This window comes from Ictalurus punctatus, chromosome 6 (assembly GCF_001660625.3).
Source record: "Ictalurus punctatus breed USDA103 chromosome 6, Coco_2.0, whole genome shotgun sequence".
In the NCBI taxonomy this organism is placed as follows: domain Eukaryota; kingdom Metazoa; phylum Chordata; class Actinopteri; order Siluriformes; family Ictaluridae; genus Ictalurus; species Ictalurus punctatus.
The window spans coordinates 23,070,238-23,089,466 of record NC_030421.2 but is presented as its reverse complement, the minus strand read 5'-3'; the positions used below and the strand labels follow the sequence as shown (position 1 = coordinate 23,089,466).

The 19,229-nt window shown below is 38.1% G+C and overlaps 1 protein-coding gene across 2 annotated transcripts in view; it reads left to right on the top strand.

The window, feature by feature from the left end:
• mylka (myosin, light chain kinase a) overlaps nt 1-19,229 on the top strand; it is a 59,604-nt gene that overhangs the window by 14,737 nt on the left and 25,638 nt on the right. The window contains exons 3-11 of one of the 2 annotated variants that reach the window (XM_017469571.3): nt 6,344-6,551; nt 7,868-7,913; nt 9,796-9,961; nt 10,072-10,237; nt 10,429-10,450; nt 10,586-11,100; nt 11,633-11,836; nt 12,810-12,932; nt 16,974-17,126. In XM_017469571.3, coding sequence (XP_017325060.1) covers nt 6,344-6,551; nt 7,868-7,913; nt 9,796-9,961; nt 10,072-10,237; nt 10,429-10,450; nt 10,586-11,100; nt 11,633-11,836; nt 12,810-12,932; nt 16,974-17,126 — 1,603 coding nt within the window. The remainder of the gene's footprint in view (nt 1-6,343; nt 6,552-7,867; nt 7,914-9,795; nt 9,962-10,071; nt 10,238-10,428; nt 10,451-10,585; nt 11,101-11,632; nt 11,837-12,809; nt 12,933-16,973; nt 17,127-19,229) is intronic. The other variant, XM_017469572.3, reaches the window with a different exon arrangement.

Below are 19,229 nucleotides of genomic sequence, written 5' to 3'. Positions count from 1 at the left end.
TCGTGAGATCTGGACCCACTGCCATCCTGACCAGCATAAAGTGGTTCGTGAAGATGAATGAATGAATAAATGAGTAAAACATGGATGTGCCAAAATTAGTACTAAACGTTAATGTCTTTGAACAACTACTAAATGAGATTGAATGATTTAGTAGAGTTTCCGAAGTATGAAGGTTTTTTAAAAAAAATTCTGTTTATTTTATAAATTATGAAATTGTTTTTACCTGAAATTTACCTGAAACATTTTCTTGTTATTAAAGAATTTTTGATTTACACTGACCATGGTGCATACTGTTGCTTTTAAAAGAAAGAACACTCATGTTTTATAGTGTCTTAAACCTAACTTGATACTACTCGAAACCTTACTTGGCACAATAGTGAGCATATGTCAATGCTCTGTACCATGGTGCCTTTCAGTTCTGTTATAACAGTACAGCTGCAGAAGAGCAATTCATAACTGTTGTCTGGTGCATGGAAAGTTTGAGAGGAAATTAAGCAGACAGACACAGTTTCAGGCCTAGTCTTCTGTTTTGCCCCATCAGTAGTCTGGACAAATCCAATATCATTTTCAAGCTTAGAAAGTGAATGGTGTCTACGTCTACTCCCAGCAGACAGTCTCAGGCTGTAAATCCGACCAAAAACAACACTGAAGAATCCAGAGGCTTCTTTTTTGAAAAGTTCCTCAGCTCCTGCTGTTGTGCAGTTTTGCAGATGGACTGAGAAAACACCCCAGTGTACCCTCACTGGCAGGAGTTTCTGTGTAATCAGTCAGCTTGACAGCTGCTGAAGCAGCATTGCTCAGTCTTACATCAGTATTATCCAGCCTAAAATGGCTGAACCTCACTGCAGACTAAGGCCTGGATCCAATGCTAGCTGAATTCTGATGTGCTGTCATTTTGACAGGAACTTATGAGTGTCTTGAGAGCATTTGTAGCCAAGGAGTGTGTGAAAGTGTAATATAATGTAGGCCTGGTAAACATTAAACATCATCCGTGTTACTCGTTCTGAAAGACGGGTCTGAGTGTAAGTCCTGATCGAGATTAAAATACTTTAGTCTTATGACTCTTGCTTTCCTGCCATCCTCCTGTTTTTTATTTTTCTCTCCTTCTTTTTGCAGCCCAAATCATCCATTTAGCCTGTTTGCTTTGATGATCAGTGGGTAGCCAGATGTCTCCGTTTCAAGGCCAGGGTTTTATTCTAACTTTTACAACAGATTTGATGTGGAAGGAATTCCTCAACAGGAATGTTCTGAATGAATCGGGGTTTAAAAAAAAATAAATAAATAAATTATAATGCATTATTACATACTTTAAATTACATTTAAAGTCTAATCAGGTAGCAGCAAGAGGATTTGGTGGAGGAAGAAAAAGTTTGTTTGGTTTGTCGGTTCCATGGCAGTTCACCCAAAGGAGTATCTGAAGAGGTTTACCACGATATGCAACTAAAATCTCTCTCATTCACTCACTCACCACATTTTCTTTTATCTGATTTATAGAATTGAGTGCAGAGACGTTCCACGGTCCTCATAAGAACAATTGGTGTTGGAGAACATGTTGGACTGTGATCTAGCGCTCTCTGGTAACATTAGTCAAGACACACATGCACACAGTTGCTCTCTGTCTCTACTCCAATATGTATGAGTTCCTGAGAGGCACGGGAGAATGTGTACACACAAAAAAATAAAAAAAATAAAAAAAGTGAGTGTGAAAAAGAATGGCTCAAGGATACCATACATTTCCAAAAATAGGAAACATTAGTTACTCAAAGGAAATGTTGGTAAATTCCTCACCGCTGCCAGTCCTTCATTATGTACTGCAGCTCATTGGGACCACTGTAAAAAGCTCATGTTTGTCACCCTATTCTGTGTCCTGCAATAAAAAGACGGAACCCAAAACAGAGTGAAATAATAGGAAAAGAAAGAGTCTGATAGTAACACAATCTCGTGTTGCTTAAATTCAAGAAGAAAGTTTTAAGACTTTAGACATTACAGGTAAGACATCCTGAGGAGAAAAGTCTGTGAGAAAGTGTAGCGCTAAAATTCACAACTTTCCACAAGAATGTGGTGTAGCGTGTTGTCTCGACTCCAAAAAGTTACAGTAGCATTTCTTTGGCAGGCTTTTGCTCTAAAGAGAACATGCTGGAGTTGAATTTAGATACTCTGCACATATTTTTTGATTTTATCACAGTGGCCAACATTTGACTACAATGACCATATTATCTCTCGCTGTGTATTGTCATTTACCATACACCAATTGTTTTTGGCAGCCGGAGTCTCAATATTAGAGCAATCATACTGAACTCTGTTTACTGTCTGTGTGGTGTTTCTCTGCACATTCTCCCCGTATTTACATGGGTTTCCTCTCAGTTCTCTGGTTTTCCTCCAATGTCCCAAAAACATGCCAGTAAGTTGTGAACGTATGTGTGCATGATGTTCTGCAATGGACATCGTGGGTCTATTCCCACCTCATGCCCAGTGTTTCTGGGATAGGCTCTGGATCCACCATGTTCCTGATCAGGATACAGTGCTTACTGAAAATAAGTGAGTGAGGAGGTGTGTATGCATTTTAGGTTGTGTGTGTGTTTTTTTTTTTAAATAAATAAATGCTCCTTTAATACACATGGCCATTAAGGCCAATTGTAATCGAGGCCTGCTATATATAATTGGTTATGAGAGTGTAGTATGAAATAAATAGGATTAGGCTAGCTGTCCCCTGTGCTACACTTTCTGATAGACAGGTCTGAAAATGAGACCCGATACATATTAAAAATACCGTGTCATGTTTTTATTTTATTAACCTGCCTATTTGACTACAGAGGCCATATTGTCTGAGTCCTTTGCCACATCGTTTATAGTCTCAAATTACAGCAAAAATTTGTATGGCAGTGTGAATACAACTTGGGTGTTGCTTTAATGCTGCATAGCCTTCGAGACCCATTATTAATTGAGGTCATTATTCCAATATTAAGGAATTCTTCTTCTAATAAGCAAGGCGGCATGGGAGCGTTTCATGTCATTTATCTTCCTGTCCTGACATGGCATGTCCTCTCCTTCCCTGTACTCTTCTTATTTGCTTGTTACTCTTCTTATTTGCTAGTTAAAGGCAATAACATGTTATATAATATATGTAGCTCTAGTATGGGGACTATATGGAGAAGTGTTGCTGTAAGAAATACTGCAAGGTATGCTGTTTGGGGAAAGAAAAAAAAAACCTGACAGGAGGGGAGCTTATTGGAAGCATATGTGAGGGATTTCTTTCTCCTCTCCTCTAGTCTCCTCTCTCTTCCTTGTAGTAGAATTGGATATTAATTAGTTTGTTTACTTCAGTCCAGTTTGTTGCCACCCACTAGTTAGTTCTTGCCATCTTATCGCGTGACAGCTGACCATCTAAGAAGCTGCTTCTTCTGAGATGATGGGCATGAAATATCCCAACGATAGGCCAGATGTTTTTACCATTGAAGTGCTGGGCAGCCACAGATACTATTAATTAATTAATTCCACTTGGCAGATTTTAAAAATTCTCCCTAATTTTTCTTTTTGAACATAGTCTCCCAGCAGAAGACCTCTCTCTTAGGATTAACACCCATCATTTTGTCTTTTCCATTTATTTATTTTTTTTAGGTCTTGACAGTGAGAGCAATGCAAGGAAACTGCAATAACAAAAACAGTAACATCAGGTTCTGTTCACTGAGTTAAACAATGACATCACAGCCCTTTTTATGAACAGAATGAAAAGTTTTATAGAATGTGTTTGAGAGGTGTTTTGTTTGTTAGTGTATTTATTGTGAACAACAAAACTGAAGTGTTAAAATGCTATATTATCTATAACGTGGCCTCGTTTCACTATTGTTGCCCCCTCCACACTAAAAACAGTAAAAAAGAAAGGTTTGTACAAAAGGCAACTTCAAAATAAATTCTCGCATACCTAAGCACAAGCTCATTCTGATTTATCTCAGACATTTGAAACATTTTTGAAGTGAATTGTCGGAATAATCTCTAATTATATATAATATAAGGAATAAAACACAATGGGGCATGTTGTTATAGGAAAATAATCCATGAAGGAATGTTGTTCTGTTAACACCCCAAAAATTAATTATTTTCCTATAACAGCAAATTCAAAAGTGTTTTGTTTCTCTCTTTTTGTTTCTCTTCAATTTATTGTTATATTTAATGTTGTAGAACATCTGCAAAACGAGAGTTCCTATATAACCTCTAAACAGCAGTTCCCTCACCAGCCTTTCTCTTTTTTCTCTCTATTGAAGTTAATAAAATAAAAAACACGGCTTGACATGTTGCATAGAAAACAGACATGCACAGACACACATGACATTTTGCAAAACTCAAAGACCTCTGGCCTGAAGACTTTCTGGTGGAAAAGCTAAAGTTATGGCATTACCCCTGAATTTTTTATTTAAAAAAAAATTTATAAAGTGAGACTCCTTCCAAAAAATGCTTAATAAACATCTTGTCACAGAAAACTAATTTCAATTGTATTTGAGTGCAATTGTTCACCAAAAAAAAAAACATCCTGAAAGAATGTGATTTTGATGGAACTCCTTTTTTGTTGTTATATATGTACACACATTTGCCATAGATTTGATTAAGGGATCAGTTAAAATCTCAATTTAAAACAAAAATGCATTTGTGTTAGTTTTAAATTGTACACTTTAGATAAATCTCAGCAGTGTGCTTGCAGCCTCCTCTCTTTTGACAGCAGTAGTTTTATGCCTGCTCTCGCCCTCAGTCTGTAGCATTGCTTCTGTCTGGTCATGTGATAGAAAAATGGGAAGAAAGGACGGTCTTTAAGTAAACAAGCCTATTCCCCCTCTTTTTTTGGGGGGGGGTGTATTGCTGGTTCTCAGTGATTCAGGATTCTTGAGGTATAGTGTTTGACCACAGTCTCTGACTCAAGGTCTTAGTCTGAGCTGGGTCCACAGAGAGAGAAAGAGGAGAGCTGTTAAGCAAGCACACTGAGGAAATACCACTGCCACTATGGTTTAATAAAGAATTCAGACCTAATATTGCTATTTTTGGGCAAATCCGAGGAGAACCTAGGCTTATCTCAGTGAGGTAACAGATGATTTTGTTTTCTTACCCACAGAACAGCACATAAAAATGTCCTCTTTTGAACTGAAAGTTTCACAATTTTATGTAACAATGGGGTTTTTTTTCCTCATTTCTTTAAACTTTTTTGTGGGATTTTGAAGGCCATCTGGTATCATTCTGTTGTCTACAAGCTGTCAAGCCATATTAATTTGTATTTTCAATCTGAAATTCGTAGCAGCTGGAGTCAGCTTTGTACTTCTCTCTGTCTTCAGTCACTTGTTGGAAATGAGCCTGTGCTGTGACTGTGTATTGGTTTCCAAAGTGAGTAAAGCAGTTTTTGTTCATATGCTTTTCATGGTACTTTTTCAAAAATGGAAGGTTGGGCCAATATTCAAGGCTGCCACGAGATGAGACTTTGGCATGCCACAAGTAGAGAGACTAAGAAGGAGACTGTTCAGAAGATGTCTTATTAGCTGTGGCCATCTGATTTGTAATGCTTGATAGCGTTCAGAGACATGCAGGAGTGAGATTTGGGAAGTTGCATAAAACTAACGTGAGTCACTAAAATACTTAACGAATTTTACTCTAAAGACATGGTGAAGGCTTATTATTGTCCTGGGCAACAGATAACATACTGGTGTTTTCCTAGTGTTTGTTTTACTGATCAACCAGTTTGACAACAAAGGGGTAAGGTCGCATGCAGAAGATTCTTTGGAAGCCAGAAGATTTATATTGGCATCGTTCAGAATTACTGGCATGTTGGGGGATTATAAAAGGATGCAGAATGGTGAAAAGAAGGAAAGTAATTAGAGACTGTGCTAATGGGAAAGAATTTGAAGGACAGAGTGTTTCACTACCATCAGGATGCACAGGAATCAGGAAACTGAGTGGGAAGCGGAGACTGGGAACTCTCCCTCAGCGAGTGTGCTGGTGTTGATAATCAGTAACTTGGTGGTTAATGATGAAAGCTGCTCTTATCACTATCGGAGTGGAACTGAGCCTTTGTACTGTGCCCTGGGTCAGTGTGGGCCGAGAGCTTATTATGTTTGCATCAGTACTGTCTTTCCAGCTGCACTGTTTTAATTATGGCCCTCACATGCAGGCTGTTCACACACCCAACAGTTTCCTGTGTATGAACTGTAAAGTCTCTTACTGTAATAAAATCTTGTTCCTGTCCATGATTCTTTGTTAATGTCTAATGTTTAGTTTTGCGCTTAAAAATAAATAAATAAATCAAACCTTATTTGCGCGTCTTTGTGTGTTTGTGTGTGTACTGACTCTTTCTGTGTTTCTAAAGGTGCGTGGTTCTCCAGAACCGCAGGTATGTTGGTTCAGGAATGGCAAAGCTGTGATTGCTGGTGGCCGATACTCTATGGAACAGAGTGCACGTGGAACCTTTAGTCTGGTGGTTGAAGGAGTCCAAGAAGACGATGCAGGACGTTACACCTGTGAGGCTATAAACGATGCAGGAACTCGACAGATTACTGTAGACATCATTGTGGAAGGTACATTATTGACTTAATTTGATTTTATACAAATAGAGTTCTAATGCTCACTAGAATTATATTATGTTTGTGTTGGTTTTTTTCCCTATTATGTGTTAAGTTCCTTAACCTAGTCAAAGACTAATGAAGCCACCTGACATTTTTGCACTTGCATTTGTAGTATTTAGGAGACACCCTTACTCAGTGCTTTGTAGTTTCCATCAAAAACATCCTCCTGCTCATATAAGTCTACCTAAAACCCTTTAGGGAGTTACTACAGAAAGAAAGCTAAAATCATTTAGTTTGTTTACTAACTACATGAACAATGTTAGGCCCTAGTGCTGCTTTGGTCAGCTTATGTATGTGAACCTTTTTTTGGATGAATAGCATTCATACCATCAAGGTATCCCTGAGTGTTTTCCAAGAACAGTCAGGCTAATGAATTTCCACACTAAGTCAGGTGAAACCATGTTGGCCAGATTCCCAAGCTTTAATCATTTTATTTTATCTAATGCAAGGCCTGATGACAGAACATATTATCCTTCACTAAACTCTTACTTTGCTACATGACTCTGCACTATATACCAAAAATTATTAATAAGCAACTGGACATTTTGTATCTCATTACTTAGAAATTATGGCTGCTACAGACTTTGCCTTAACTGACCCATCATATTTGCATACCCCAATGTCCAGGAACATAAATATTCAGATATTTGGATTCTAAATTCCAATGTCTGTGTGCACATGGTATTCAGTACTAGTGTCTCAAGTCTGCCATTGACAGATTAGTCAGTGAACCATAATTACAGAAGAAAATTGTCGAAAGGAAATGGCAAATTTGCAAAACCAACATTTCTGTCTTTCCTGCTTGAGGACTTGCTTGAGCATTCTTGTTCCTCCACGGAGATCATCTTGTTCTTCCACATCCTCCTGTATTCACATTCACATTCCAGTACAAATAATCCACCAGCTGTGACTGTGCTTACGCCAAAATAATGCTCTTCATACTGACTTTACATTACATTAGGCATGAAATCGATGTATGGCACAGCAGTTTATACCCTGCATCAGTGTAAACATAAGCATGGCGTTCACTACAAACATCTGTATTCACTTATAAACCATAAACACTGAAGCTCCTTGGATGTACTGAATGCAATGGGAAGCATTACGGGGTGATGCATGCCTTCTGTAACTGGTAGCACAAACAGTGCTCTTGAGGTCACGTTGGGAAAGATGGTAATGAGTTAAAGAGGAAACCTCACTGCTGAGGCACGTGTGTGTCTGTGCATGTCTGTTTTCTATGCAATTGATATTTTTCCTCCATCACACAGAGAATGCAGTCAAGAAATACAGTCTTCCCTCTGCCAGTAAACCAGGGTAAGGATTCAGTTTTTTGTATATATTGTAAGCATGTGTGGTTTGCATTTGTATTCCATTTGAAAAGTATTTTGCATGTGAATAGAGACTGAAAGTTCATACTGAGTTTTGGCGTTTTGCTTTAGTATACAGGCTGTTTTCATTGCATGAGAAAATCACCTTATTACTTTTGTTAGAAGACTTTTCAATCCTATATGATGACATGCTGTGAAAGGTCAAAGGAAGTTTAGCATATTTAACTGTATGAATTGTGCAGTGACATGGAGGGGTCGACCGATAGTGGATTTTACGGATACCGATAATTAAGTTGTGCAGTACTTGCCGATAACCGATAAAAGTACCTATAGTTTTTAAAATCGATAGCGAATTAGCGAATGAAACATAAGTAAAATATTGCTGAAATTTATTACAAAAATACTAAACAAATACAACAATACTGACTGTACCAGGAAAATGTACTATACTTTTTAAATTATATATATATATATATATATATATATATATATATATATATATATATATATATATATATATATATATATATATATATATATATAAATAAATGCATATACAATCAAAATTATTCAACCCCCTTTGCAAATCAAGTTTATTGTCAAAATTTACTTTTCATTTAATTTAGTTTCCCCAAATTCAACTGAAAATGCAACTTAGAATGACTTCTCCAGTTTCAAAATTTTTCAACCCCTTCATGGCAAGCATCTTTAGTACTTAGTAGAGCACACTTTTGCTGTTATGACCTGCTGCAAATGAGAGGCACAGCCAGACACCAGCTTCTGGTAGTGTGGAATTTTAGCCCATTCCTCATGAGCAATGGCCTCCAGTTCAGTAATATTCTTGGGTTTGCCTGCTGCAGGTGCCTTCTTCAAATCCCACCAGATATTTTTTTGGGGGGTTAAAGTCAGCTGACTGTGATGGCCCTGTAGGGCCATCAGTTTGCATGCATAAAATGGGCAAGGGCATGTGCAAGCCATAAGGTGTGGCATCATCTATGTGTGTGTGTATATATAGGACAAAGTTGCTAGGAGTAATGGACCTCTCAAAGATCTACTCATGTGTTCAGATCACAGAGGTGGGCAGCATGTCCTCAAATGAATCCTCAAATCTGATTGGTTAGAAGATGTTTGTTTATTTTACATAAAAGCAGCTTTCACCGTAGTGCTGGCTGCAAGGCAGCTCAGGTTTATATTGTTCCACTTGTTCAAATACGTTATCGTTTCTATAGTAACAACTGACACAGAGGCTTGTGTGGTGGATGCTCCACATATACATTTTTTAAAAATTCTTTAAAAAGTATAAAGTATTCTGTGAGGAGATGTTCATTTCGATATCTATTGAAGGAGTCTCCCATGTCAGTACTTTGCAACAGTCAGAGGTAAAGCTGCAAGGTTTTTTGATATGAGAGAGGCTTCAAGATGGAGGTCTCTGCCTTACCTGGGTTGTCGCTAATATGACAAGCTACTTTTTAAAAAATATATATTTTTTATGTCTTTGAAAAAGAGAGGTTAGTGATGTCTCATGTCTAACTTGTCTCATGGACATTTCACAGCATTTAAATTTAATTTTAAATAGATAAAAAGTACAATATAAGATTCTTTAATAATAACTTCAGGATGGCATTATACCACCATGATTATTTTCCCATAACAACACACCCTGTCATAATTAATTCCTTATGATGTCACTCTCGTACAGTACATACTACTACACTTGCATTATAACATGTAATCAATTTAATAACAGGTAATCAAATTTCCAGACTCCATTGCTAGCTATTGCTATAATTAAAATAGCCAACAGACAGCGTCTGTATGGAAATCACTAATGATTTTGCTTCTGTGGCGTTGTCATGTTTTCACTCTAGGGGTCGCTTAGGGCTCCCTGCAGTGGAGAACAGACCTAGCATCTGGGGTGAAAGTCCTCCAAAGTTTGTAACCAAACCTTCTCGCCTCTACCTGAAAATTGGTCAGACTGGCAAGTTCTCAGTTAAGATTACTGGACGTCCCCAACCACAGATCCAGTGGTTTAAGGTAAAAAAAAAACAAAAAAAAAACGCAGACTTCATCGTCTCTACCTAACCTTAGAATGAAGGAGGGGAAGACATCTTATGTGATTTATCACTCTGTATGGGCTGTTGTAGGGTGATGATGAGCTCCAGAGTTCAGATCATTACAGCATGTTTGAGAGGTCAGGGCTGCATTTCCTGGAGATCCGCTTTGCACAAGCAGAGGATGCTGGGATGTACACCTGCCTGCTGGCCAACAGTGCGGGCAAGGCCTCCGCTACAACAGAACTCATTGTTCAAGGTAAAAGCATTTTGTAACCGAGCTTGTCCTTTATCTGTATGAAACCATTGTAGTATCAAATTGAATGTGAGAAACCAAGCCAAGCTACACATTTATGAGATTTTTTTTAAAGTTATATGTTACTATGATATTACTTTACATTGCCTAATTTTTGGGTTCTTGTACTGCATTTTTTTCGTCATTTCATTCAGGTTCCGACACAGATGTCAACATGTAAGTACATTTTACAATAACTTCACATTTTATTAATCTAAATATTATTATTATTATTATTATTATTATTATTATTATTATATTATATCTTCATCTAACTTTACATTGGACTGTTGCTTATCTTTCTCCAAACAGCAGTAAATCTTCAAGTAATGATCTCCCAAAGATGGCTGCCACTACTGCAGTTGAGCATAAAAGTAACGGCCTCATCGATGATCAAAAATCCACCAAAACATCCACACTTACCCACACGGCACCCACTACCACCACAGCAGCCAAAGACAGCCCAGCAACCACGCCCGAGGTCCGGAAAAGCGCTGTGACGTCAGCCCCACAGACCTCTATTGAATCAAAAGATGAGCGGCTACTAGCAGGTCAACAAAGGTCAACTACATCCATAACCATTAGGAGTCAACAGGCCAGGAAAAGCAGTTTTGAGTCCAGCACCAAGGTGAAGGAGCAGGTTGTGCAGAAGAAAGATCCGGATGGAGTAAGGTCTTCTGGGAGGAGCGTGGTGGAGTCCAGCAGAGAGACGAACAGGATGACCAGAGAGAGTCGAGTTGAGGTTCTGGGAAGTCCGCCCAGCTTTGAAATACAGCCTCAAAGCCAGGAGGTCACACAAGGAACTAAAGTGACATTCAGATGCCAAGGTAAGCATGGACGACTTACAGTTTTCTATTGCGTTAATGTTTGCACTCCTTAAACATGAGCTAGCAATGACTCAAACTATCACTTTTTAAAACAATTGTTAAAGATTCAATATCTTCATGTAGTGAAAACAAATAACAGATCTAGGTCATGTGAGTAAGATTATTTTTGCCTTTCGTATTCACAAAGCCAGGCATTTCACTTCACCTCATTATGCTAAGGACAGAATGGCCTAAATGTACTCTTTGTAGCATATTGTTTTCAAGGCTAATTTTACATATCTAATCTGGAAATTAAACCAGAGCCATAATAAAACCATTTTTAGTGTCGTTCCATATTATAAAATATATAATATTTTAGTAAAAAATAAAATAAAAAAACGAGTAGGCCACTTTGACCTAAATTGAACAAAAAAGTTATTGGCTTGTTTTTGATGCAGTTTTTTTTTTATTATTCCAAATTAAAGGCAATAGTGAGGGTTTTATCAAATGGTTCACACGGGTTATTATTGTGCGTGTGTGCGTGTGTCCTTAGTGTCTGGTTGGCCGGTGCCCACTGTGAGCTGGGTTAAAGATGGTACTGTGCTCAGACTCAGAGCAGGTATCAGCATTCAGCAGGAGGACAGTCTGCATCTGCTTTGTTTGGAAAATGTACAGAAAACAGACGCAGGACAGTACAGCTGCACCGCTACAAACAGACAGGGGAAAGCTACCTGCACCTGGACTCTTACTGTAAAGAGTAAGTGTGAACTTCTGACTGATAATGTACAGTTGAGTTCTTCAGTTCTCCTCTTGTCCATGTGGGTTTCCTCCCACCTCCTAAAAAACATGCCATTAGGAAGATTGGTAACTCTAAAGTACTCCTAGGTGTGTGTGCGTGTGTCTGTGTATTTATCTGTGTGTGTTCTTGCGTGTATGCATCTGTGTTTGTGTTTCCCTGCGTCTGTGCATGTCTGAGTGTGTCTGTGTCTGTGTGTTTGTGTGTCTGCGTCTCCTTGTTCTCACTTTGTCCAGTATTCCCAGGGTAGGCTCTGGATCCACTGTTACCCTGACCAGGATAAAGTGATTATTGAAGATGACTGACTGAATGAACGAATGAATAATGCTGTATTACGTTTCACTTTAAATGCTATGAGCTGTAGGCTCAGGAGTATAACGGGCATAACTAAACACTGGTCATGTGTGTTTAAACCTTGGTGGAGTTCAAATATGAAAGTATATTGTTTTTGGATTGGTGTACTGGACTATAAACTCTTAGACTGTCTCTCTGAGAAGGATGGAGAGAATAACAGAGAGAAAGACATGGCTGCTTGCTCGGCAATAATTGCGATGAAATTGTCTGAGAAAGAAATTGGATGAGATCTTAATGTAAGGGCTGGAAAGTCGGCAGAACCGATGTGAAAGGTGCACACTGTGTGCTTTATTTGAGAGCTGTTTGATAAAAGAAACCAGGCCTTTATATGGTCATAGTCTGACCACATGCCTCAGTTAGCTCATGTGTTTTATTTTCATATCTCACATTGAGCCTAGGTTTTATCTCATATTTGGAGTTATTTCAGTGGCTATTTCCTCACGTTTCGATTCTGAGAGGCATCAGAGCAATTCTGCCACCTACTGGTGAATCTGATGGTCTGGCTTTCGATTTCATTGATAATTGTGTGTGTGTGTGTGTGTGTGTGTGTGTGTGTGTGTGTGTGGGGGCCCGTGTTTAGAAGGGAGGGCTCCCGTGTTCAGCAGTGCTCTAAAAGGCTGTGCTATAACAGAGGGACAGAACATCAGTCTGCAGTGCTCAGTGGAGGCCAGGCCACAAGCCACAATCTCCTGGCTGCTCAATGGTAAGAGGTTACAGCACATGTGTAAAATCCAAGGAAAAATATCAATAGGACATGGCTTTCATTTTGGGATCCATTAGCTGTATTTACAGTTCAAGGTTAATGATGTAGTACACTTTCTATCCAACAGAGGGCAACAGTGCCACTTTATGTATATACTAGTCTTCTCACATCCGATCTCAGTAGTTCCGAACATTACACGTCTACAGACTCAGTGGGGTTTTAAGAATATTTGAAATCTCCTGGAGGTGTTCAAAAAAGAATGTCTGCTTCTGCTGCAGCGTGTAGAGAAGAAAAAACCGTAACTGAATCCCAAGCACAAATGAAAGGGGTGTATGCTTGCGCACGTGTGTGTGTGTGTGTGTGTGTGTGTGTGTGTGTGTGTGTGTGTGTGTGTGTGTGTGTGTGAGAACTTCAGCTTAGCTCTGTGCCAGGTTAGCATATCTGGTGCCTGCCCATCCCCAGGTGGACATGTATATGTGCGCCAGTCAATGGGATGTGTTTATTTACAGTGTTGAACTGCTCTCCATGTGTTGGTCTGCGTAAGACAAATCATGGAATGTCAGGTTTCTGAGAAAACAAACCAAGATGAGACGAGTAATGTTTTAACCCTTTGAGGTTGGGAGAGTTTTTGTTATTCTTTTTAGAACTTTGTTTTATGTTTAAGAATAAATGAAATTTAGATGCCATGGATTTATAAATGATTTAAAAGTCTAACTGCAGTGAGCGCAGACCAAAAAAACAAACATTTTATGCACAGTAAAGTAAGTGTGTGTGTGTGTGTGTGTGTGTGTGTGTGTGTGTGAGCGTGCGTGCGTGCGTGTGTCCCACAAGCCCCTAATCTTGTGTCCTTTTATCTGGACCAAGTCTGTTTGTGTAATTTGTCATGCACAATTGTGCAGATTTTATCTGCTTACCCTTGAAAACCGAGGTTTAGGGCTTTTTGCTGTTGAGATCCCCCTCTATAGTCAGAAAGCCACAGTTAAATCTATATGTGGTCCAAGAGCCGTATAAAGGAAAAACATACATCAATTACTCTGAGAGGTTACACTTGCCTGGACTTGGTGAGGTTTTTAACTACAACATAGACATTGATTCATATGAGAGCTTCTTGCACATTGAAGCTGCTCTGGTCATATGTGGTGGCTCTTTTTTTTTTCTTTTCTTTTTTTTCTTTAAGTTGTCTGTGTACTTTACCAGCCAAAACTTTGGAGATGATCATTCTGATATAGGCTTATGGTTGAAATTTGTTCCTAAGACAAAATAATCGACTGTGTAAATAGTGATGTTAACGTATGAATGTTAATTTCTGAATCAAAATGTGTTTCGTTATAAGGATTTTTCACTTTTTCCAAACAAATTTAGAAGAAGCAGCCAAAGGTTCTCTGCCTGTGTGGGAACCTTTCAACCAGCTTCATGAAGGAGCTCTTTAATGATGTCAAGCTTGTGCGAAGCTTTATCTGGAATACTGTTAAGAATATATAATATAAAATAGATTTCATTTGTTTTACTGCATATTTCCATATGTTTTGTTTCATGTTAATCTTCTAATCTTCTACAGCAGTGGTTTTCAAAGTGGGGGCCGTGGTCCCCTTGGGGGGGGGGCTCAACAATTTGTTGTGAAAAATAAATACATGATTTATATTTATATATATATATATATATATATATATATATATATATATATATATATATATATATATATATATATATATATATATATATATATATATATATATAAATAATTCCTAATGTAATGTAAAGATGTATGATGTAATTATTAATAAAAAAGGGGGATATATTCAGAAGTCTGTATTTTTAATGTGTTTTAAAGACATCTTGTAAAAGGGGGGCCTCGGTCAAATGTTAATGCCATTTGGGGGGCCTTGCCCTGGAAAAGTTTGGGAACCACTGTCCTACACTATTCTTCTAAAATAGCAGAAGAATTGGGAAAACTATTCTATGAGCAGCTATGTCCAAACATCTGACTGTATATTAATCATGTTACAATGGGAAGTCTGTCTTAACACAAACAAAGAAGATATCACTGTGTGATATGATTCATTTATAGCATTCGCAAGTTTGAAATTTTGATGATACCATGGTCATCCATAGCTAGGTGCCAAGAGGGTAAAATTGTCCATGCTCTCAGGGTGGGAGTAATTGCATTACTGTCTCCCCTGTCAATCACAGTGACACTAATGGATGCAGAAGAGGGTAGATAGCTGAGTGTGTTACTCTATATTCGAAAAGTTGTGGTTGGCTGGCTCCACATGTCTCAGCCCCTTAGCATTCACCCTACCCAGTTGGTAGCTGTTGTATAATATCTATCTATCTATATACAGTGGTGCTTAAAAGTTTGTGAACCCTTAAGACTTTTCTATATATCTGCATAAATATGACTTAAAATATCATTAGATTTTCACCCAAGTTCTAAAAGTAGACAAAGAGAAGCCAATTAAACAAATGAGACAAAAATATTATACTTGGTCATTTATTTATTGAGGAAAATGATCCAATATTACATAACTATGACTGGCAAAGGTATGTGAACCTTTGCTTTCAGTTTCTGACCCCCTTATGAAACAATAATTGCAACTAAATGTTTCTGGTAACGGTTGATCAGTCCTGCACAATGGCTTGGAGGAATTTTAGCCCATTCCTCAGTACAGAACAGCTTCATCTCTGGGATGTTGGTGGGTTTCCTTGCATGAACTACTTGCGTCAGGATCTTCCACAGTATTACTATTGGATTAAGGTCAGGACTTTGACTTGTCCTTTCCAAAACATTAACTTTATTCTTCTTTAACCATTCTTTGGTAGAACGTCTTGTGTGTTTGGGTTCTCTTTGAATTGCACTGTTTTCCTTTCTCCAGACATAGCACTTCACATTTAAACCAAAAATTCTATTTTGGTCTCATCCATCCACAAAACATTGATGGTGGTCTTTAGAAAACTGCAGACAGGCAGCAGTGTTCTTTTTGGAGATTATTGGCTTTCGTATTGCAACCCTGCCATCCACACCATTGATGTTCGGTGGATTCATGAACATTAACATTAGCCAAAGTGACTGAGGCCTTTATTTGCTAAGAAGTTACCCTGGGTTAGTTTGTGACCTCATGGACTATTACATGTCTTGCTCTTGGCGTGATCTTTGTTGATCGACCACTCCTGGGAAGGGTAACAATGGCCTTAAATTTCTTCTATTTGTACACAATATCTGACTGTGGATTAGTGGAGTCCAAACTCTTTACAGATGGTTTTGTCACCTTTTCCAGCCTGATGAGCATCAACAACTCTTTTTCTGAGAAACTCAGAAATCTCTGCTGTTCTTGCCATGATACACTTCCACAAACACGTGTTGTGAAGATCAGACTTTGATAGATCCTTGTTCTTAAAATAAAACAGGGTGCTCATTCACACCTGATTGTCATCCCATTAATTGAAACCACCTGACTCTAATTTCACCTTCAAATTAACTGCTAATCCTAGAGAGTCACATACTTTTGCCACTCACAGATATGTAATATTGGATCACTTTCCTTAATAAACAAATGGCTGTGTAATATTTTTGTTTGATTTGTTTATTTGGGTTCTTTTTTCTACTTTTAGGACCTGTGTGAAAATCTGATGATGTTTCAGGACACATTTATGCAGAAATATAAACAATTCTAAAGGTTTCAGTAAATGTAAAGCCTGTGTGTCTATTATATAAAACAGGGTGACAACCACAATCATAACATGAATAAGTTATAAATAAATTGTTTACTGATAATATTTATTATATTCTGATCATTTAAGAACAGTATTGATGGGAAAATTACCACCTGTTCCTTTATACAGTAAATAAGTACATGACAAATATCAGTTTCATGAGGAAATGATCAAGTTTGTGGTAACCCCCTGAACTCTTATATAGAGGAAGTGGGGATATAACTTGTTACTGTGTGTAACACATGCACACCTGCACATTATACGGATCCTTTTAATGGTTTCTCTCTCTCTCTCTCTCTCTCTCTCTCTCTCTCTCTCTCTCTCTCTCAGATAAAGCAATCCCATATGGAAATACTGTGTTTGATGGCGTTCAGGCCCAGCTGATTGTACAGGATGCAGTGTGTGCTGATGAAGGCTTGTACTCTTGTGTGGCTGAGAATGAGAATGGGCGAGCAGTGTGCACTGCCCAAGTGCTGGTGAAAGGTATGAATGTGTTGTGTACTGTCCCACCATGAGGTGAAAAAAGAAGAAATAAAAATGCCCACCCCAAGCAGCATTAGAATTTGTAACACAAAAAACACACAATCACCAGAGAACAGTTGTGATCAAGACAGCACTCATTACAAAAACACAGAAAATAATTTTAAGAATGCAAGAATCAAACCAGTATGAGAGGGTTAAAGGCATGTTCAGAAGTTACTGGATTACCCCAAATACAGACATACCACTGTTTCTTACACAGAGCTGAAATCATGCCAGCTCTTAGGATATTAAAAGACTCTGAAAGAAAAGGAAAATTCCCCATTGCTCAAATTATCCTGACTTTTTTTTCTTGATGAAAAGAATTGATTTAATGGAGTTGATCCTTAGAAATATTTTCATATCAGGTTTTATCAAATATCTCAAACCCCTTTTTTCATAACTTCACCAGGAACTCTTAAAGCTTTTTACTGTGGAGAGTGGAAATACTATATTAAAAATTATCTTGGCAAAGGAATTTTTTTTTTTTTTTTTTTTTTTTTTTTGTAGGACACTTCGCTTCCTTTTAATAAGTGAATCCCATGGCTTTGCATTCTAGGAGAGATTTCTGTAGGATTAAAAGAACAGCTGTTTTCTGTGTTCCTGCTTGTATTGCTGCGATCTGTGAACTGCTCTGTGGCAAAGGTTCAACATTGATGTGAGTTAAAAATGTGAAATACCAGCGTTTTCCCACACAGCCGTGGCTGGATCTGATAGGCCAGTACTGCCTGTCCCTCTGAAGGACAGATGTGGAGAGCAGCCAGTATTGCAGAGGAGAAGGAAGTAATAAGGGATAATAATATGTTACTACTTTTGAACAAATTAGACATAATGCAAAAATAATATCCATATTGATAGACATTTTAGTTAATGACAATAATGAAAGAGATTTATGAAACAATGTGCACATGGACATTAATCACCAGCCTGCATTTCTGGACTTGTAGAGCTGTATATGGGGATGGCGAGAAGGAGTTGGCCATGATGACATCGAGGGAGGCTACTGGAATTCAGTAGTGGATAATATTGACATCACATTGTGTACATAGTGTTGTTGTTATAAATATAATCATATGTACATTTATTTAACACGCATCTCAGGAGCTAAGTGAAGTCCTTATGGTAGCACAATGACATCATTCTGTTTAGAAATCATTCTGTATAGATTGTAAATTGGTTTTGGTATTGATTTGTGAGTCCCTTCACCTGGTCTTGTTTTTAGCCTCTATACATAAATTGGATCATGTAATATTAAAGGTCCCCTACAACTGAGTGATTATCAGCCTCTCTGGTATCATATTAAATTAATAAGATTATGGCCACGTTTGTATACTGAGGTCAGGATGATCTCATCTGGCCGAAATCAGCAGACTCGGAGCGGATCAGGACGGTTTCTTCAGGTCTGAATGAGTAAATTTGACCTTGTATTGCTTAATTGTTTATATTGGTTCTTCTTCTTCTCAAAGGTTTTGAAACAGTCTCCTGAATTGAACACAAAGCTAATGAATTTGGGACTTGTGTGGTGAATTGTAATGAGTAGGTCAGGGAACGGAACAGAAACCAGCAATGCATGCAACCACTGAGCATGCCATCAATTCAATACTGTCCTCAAACCACACACCAATAAGAATAAATGTGCATGCACACACACATGCGCACTAGTATGTATTCTAACATAAAATTAGGAGACAATTAGAGCAAAGTAAAAATAAATATAATGACTCATTCTGTGAAGCCAAAACTACTATATACTGACAAAACATCGACAGACAGATGATATTCTGTCCTTAATACAAGGTACATTAATTTGGCCCTGACCTCTAGCCAAGATGGACTTATTGTCTGAGTAGTGTGTGTACTGCCAGGCAGTACAAAACCAACATCAACAAACAGCAATTACACAGAAAAACTACATGCATAGATGTAACACTTTGTGTCGGTAAATGTTTCGGCTTGGAGGAATTTTAGCCCATTCCTCAGTACAGAACAGCATCATCTCTGGGATGTTGGTGGGTTTCCTCACATGAACTGCTTGCTTCAGGTCCTTCCACAACATTACTATTGGAT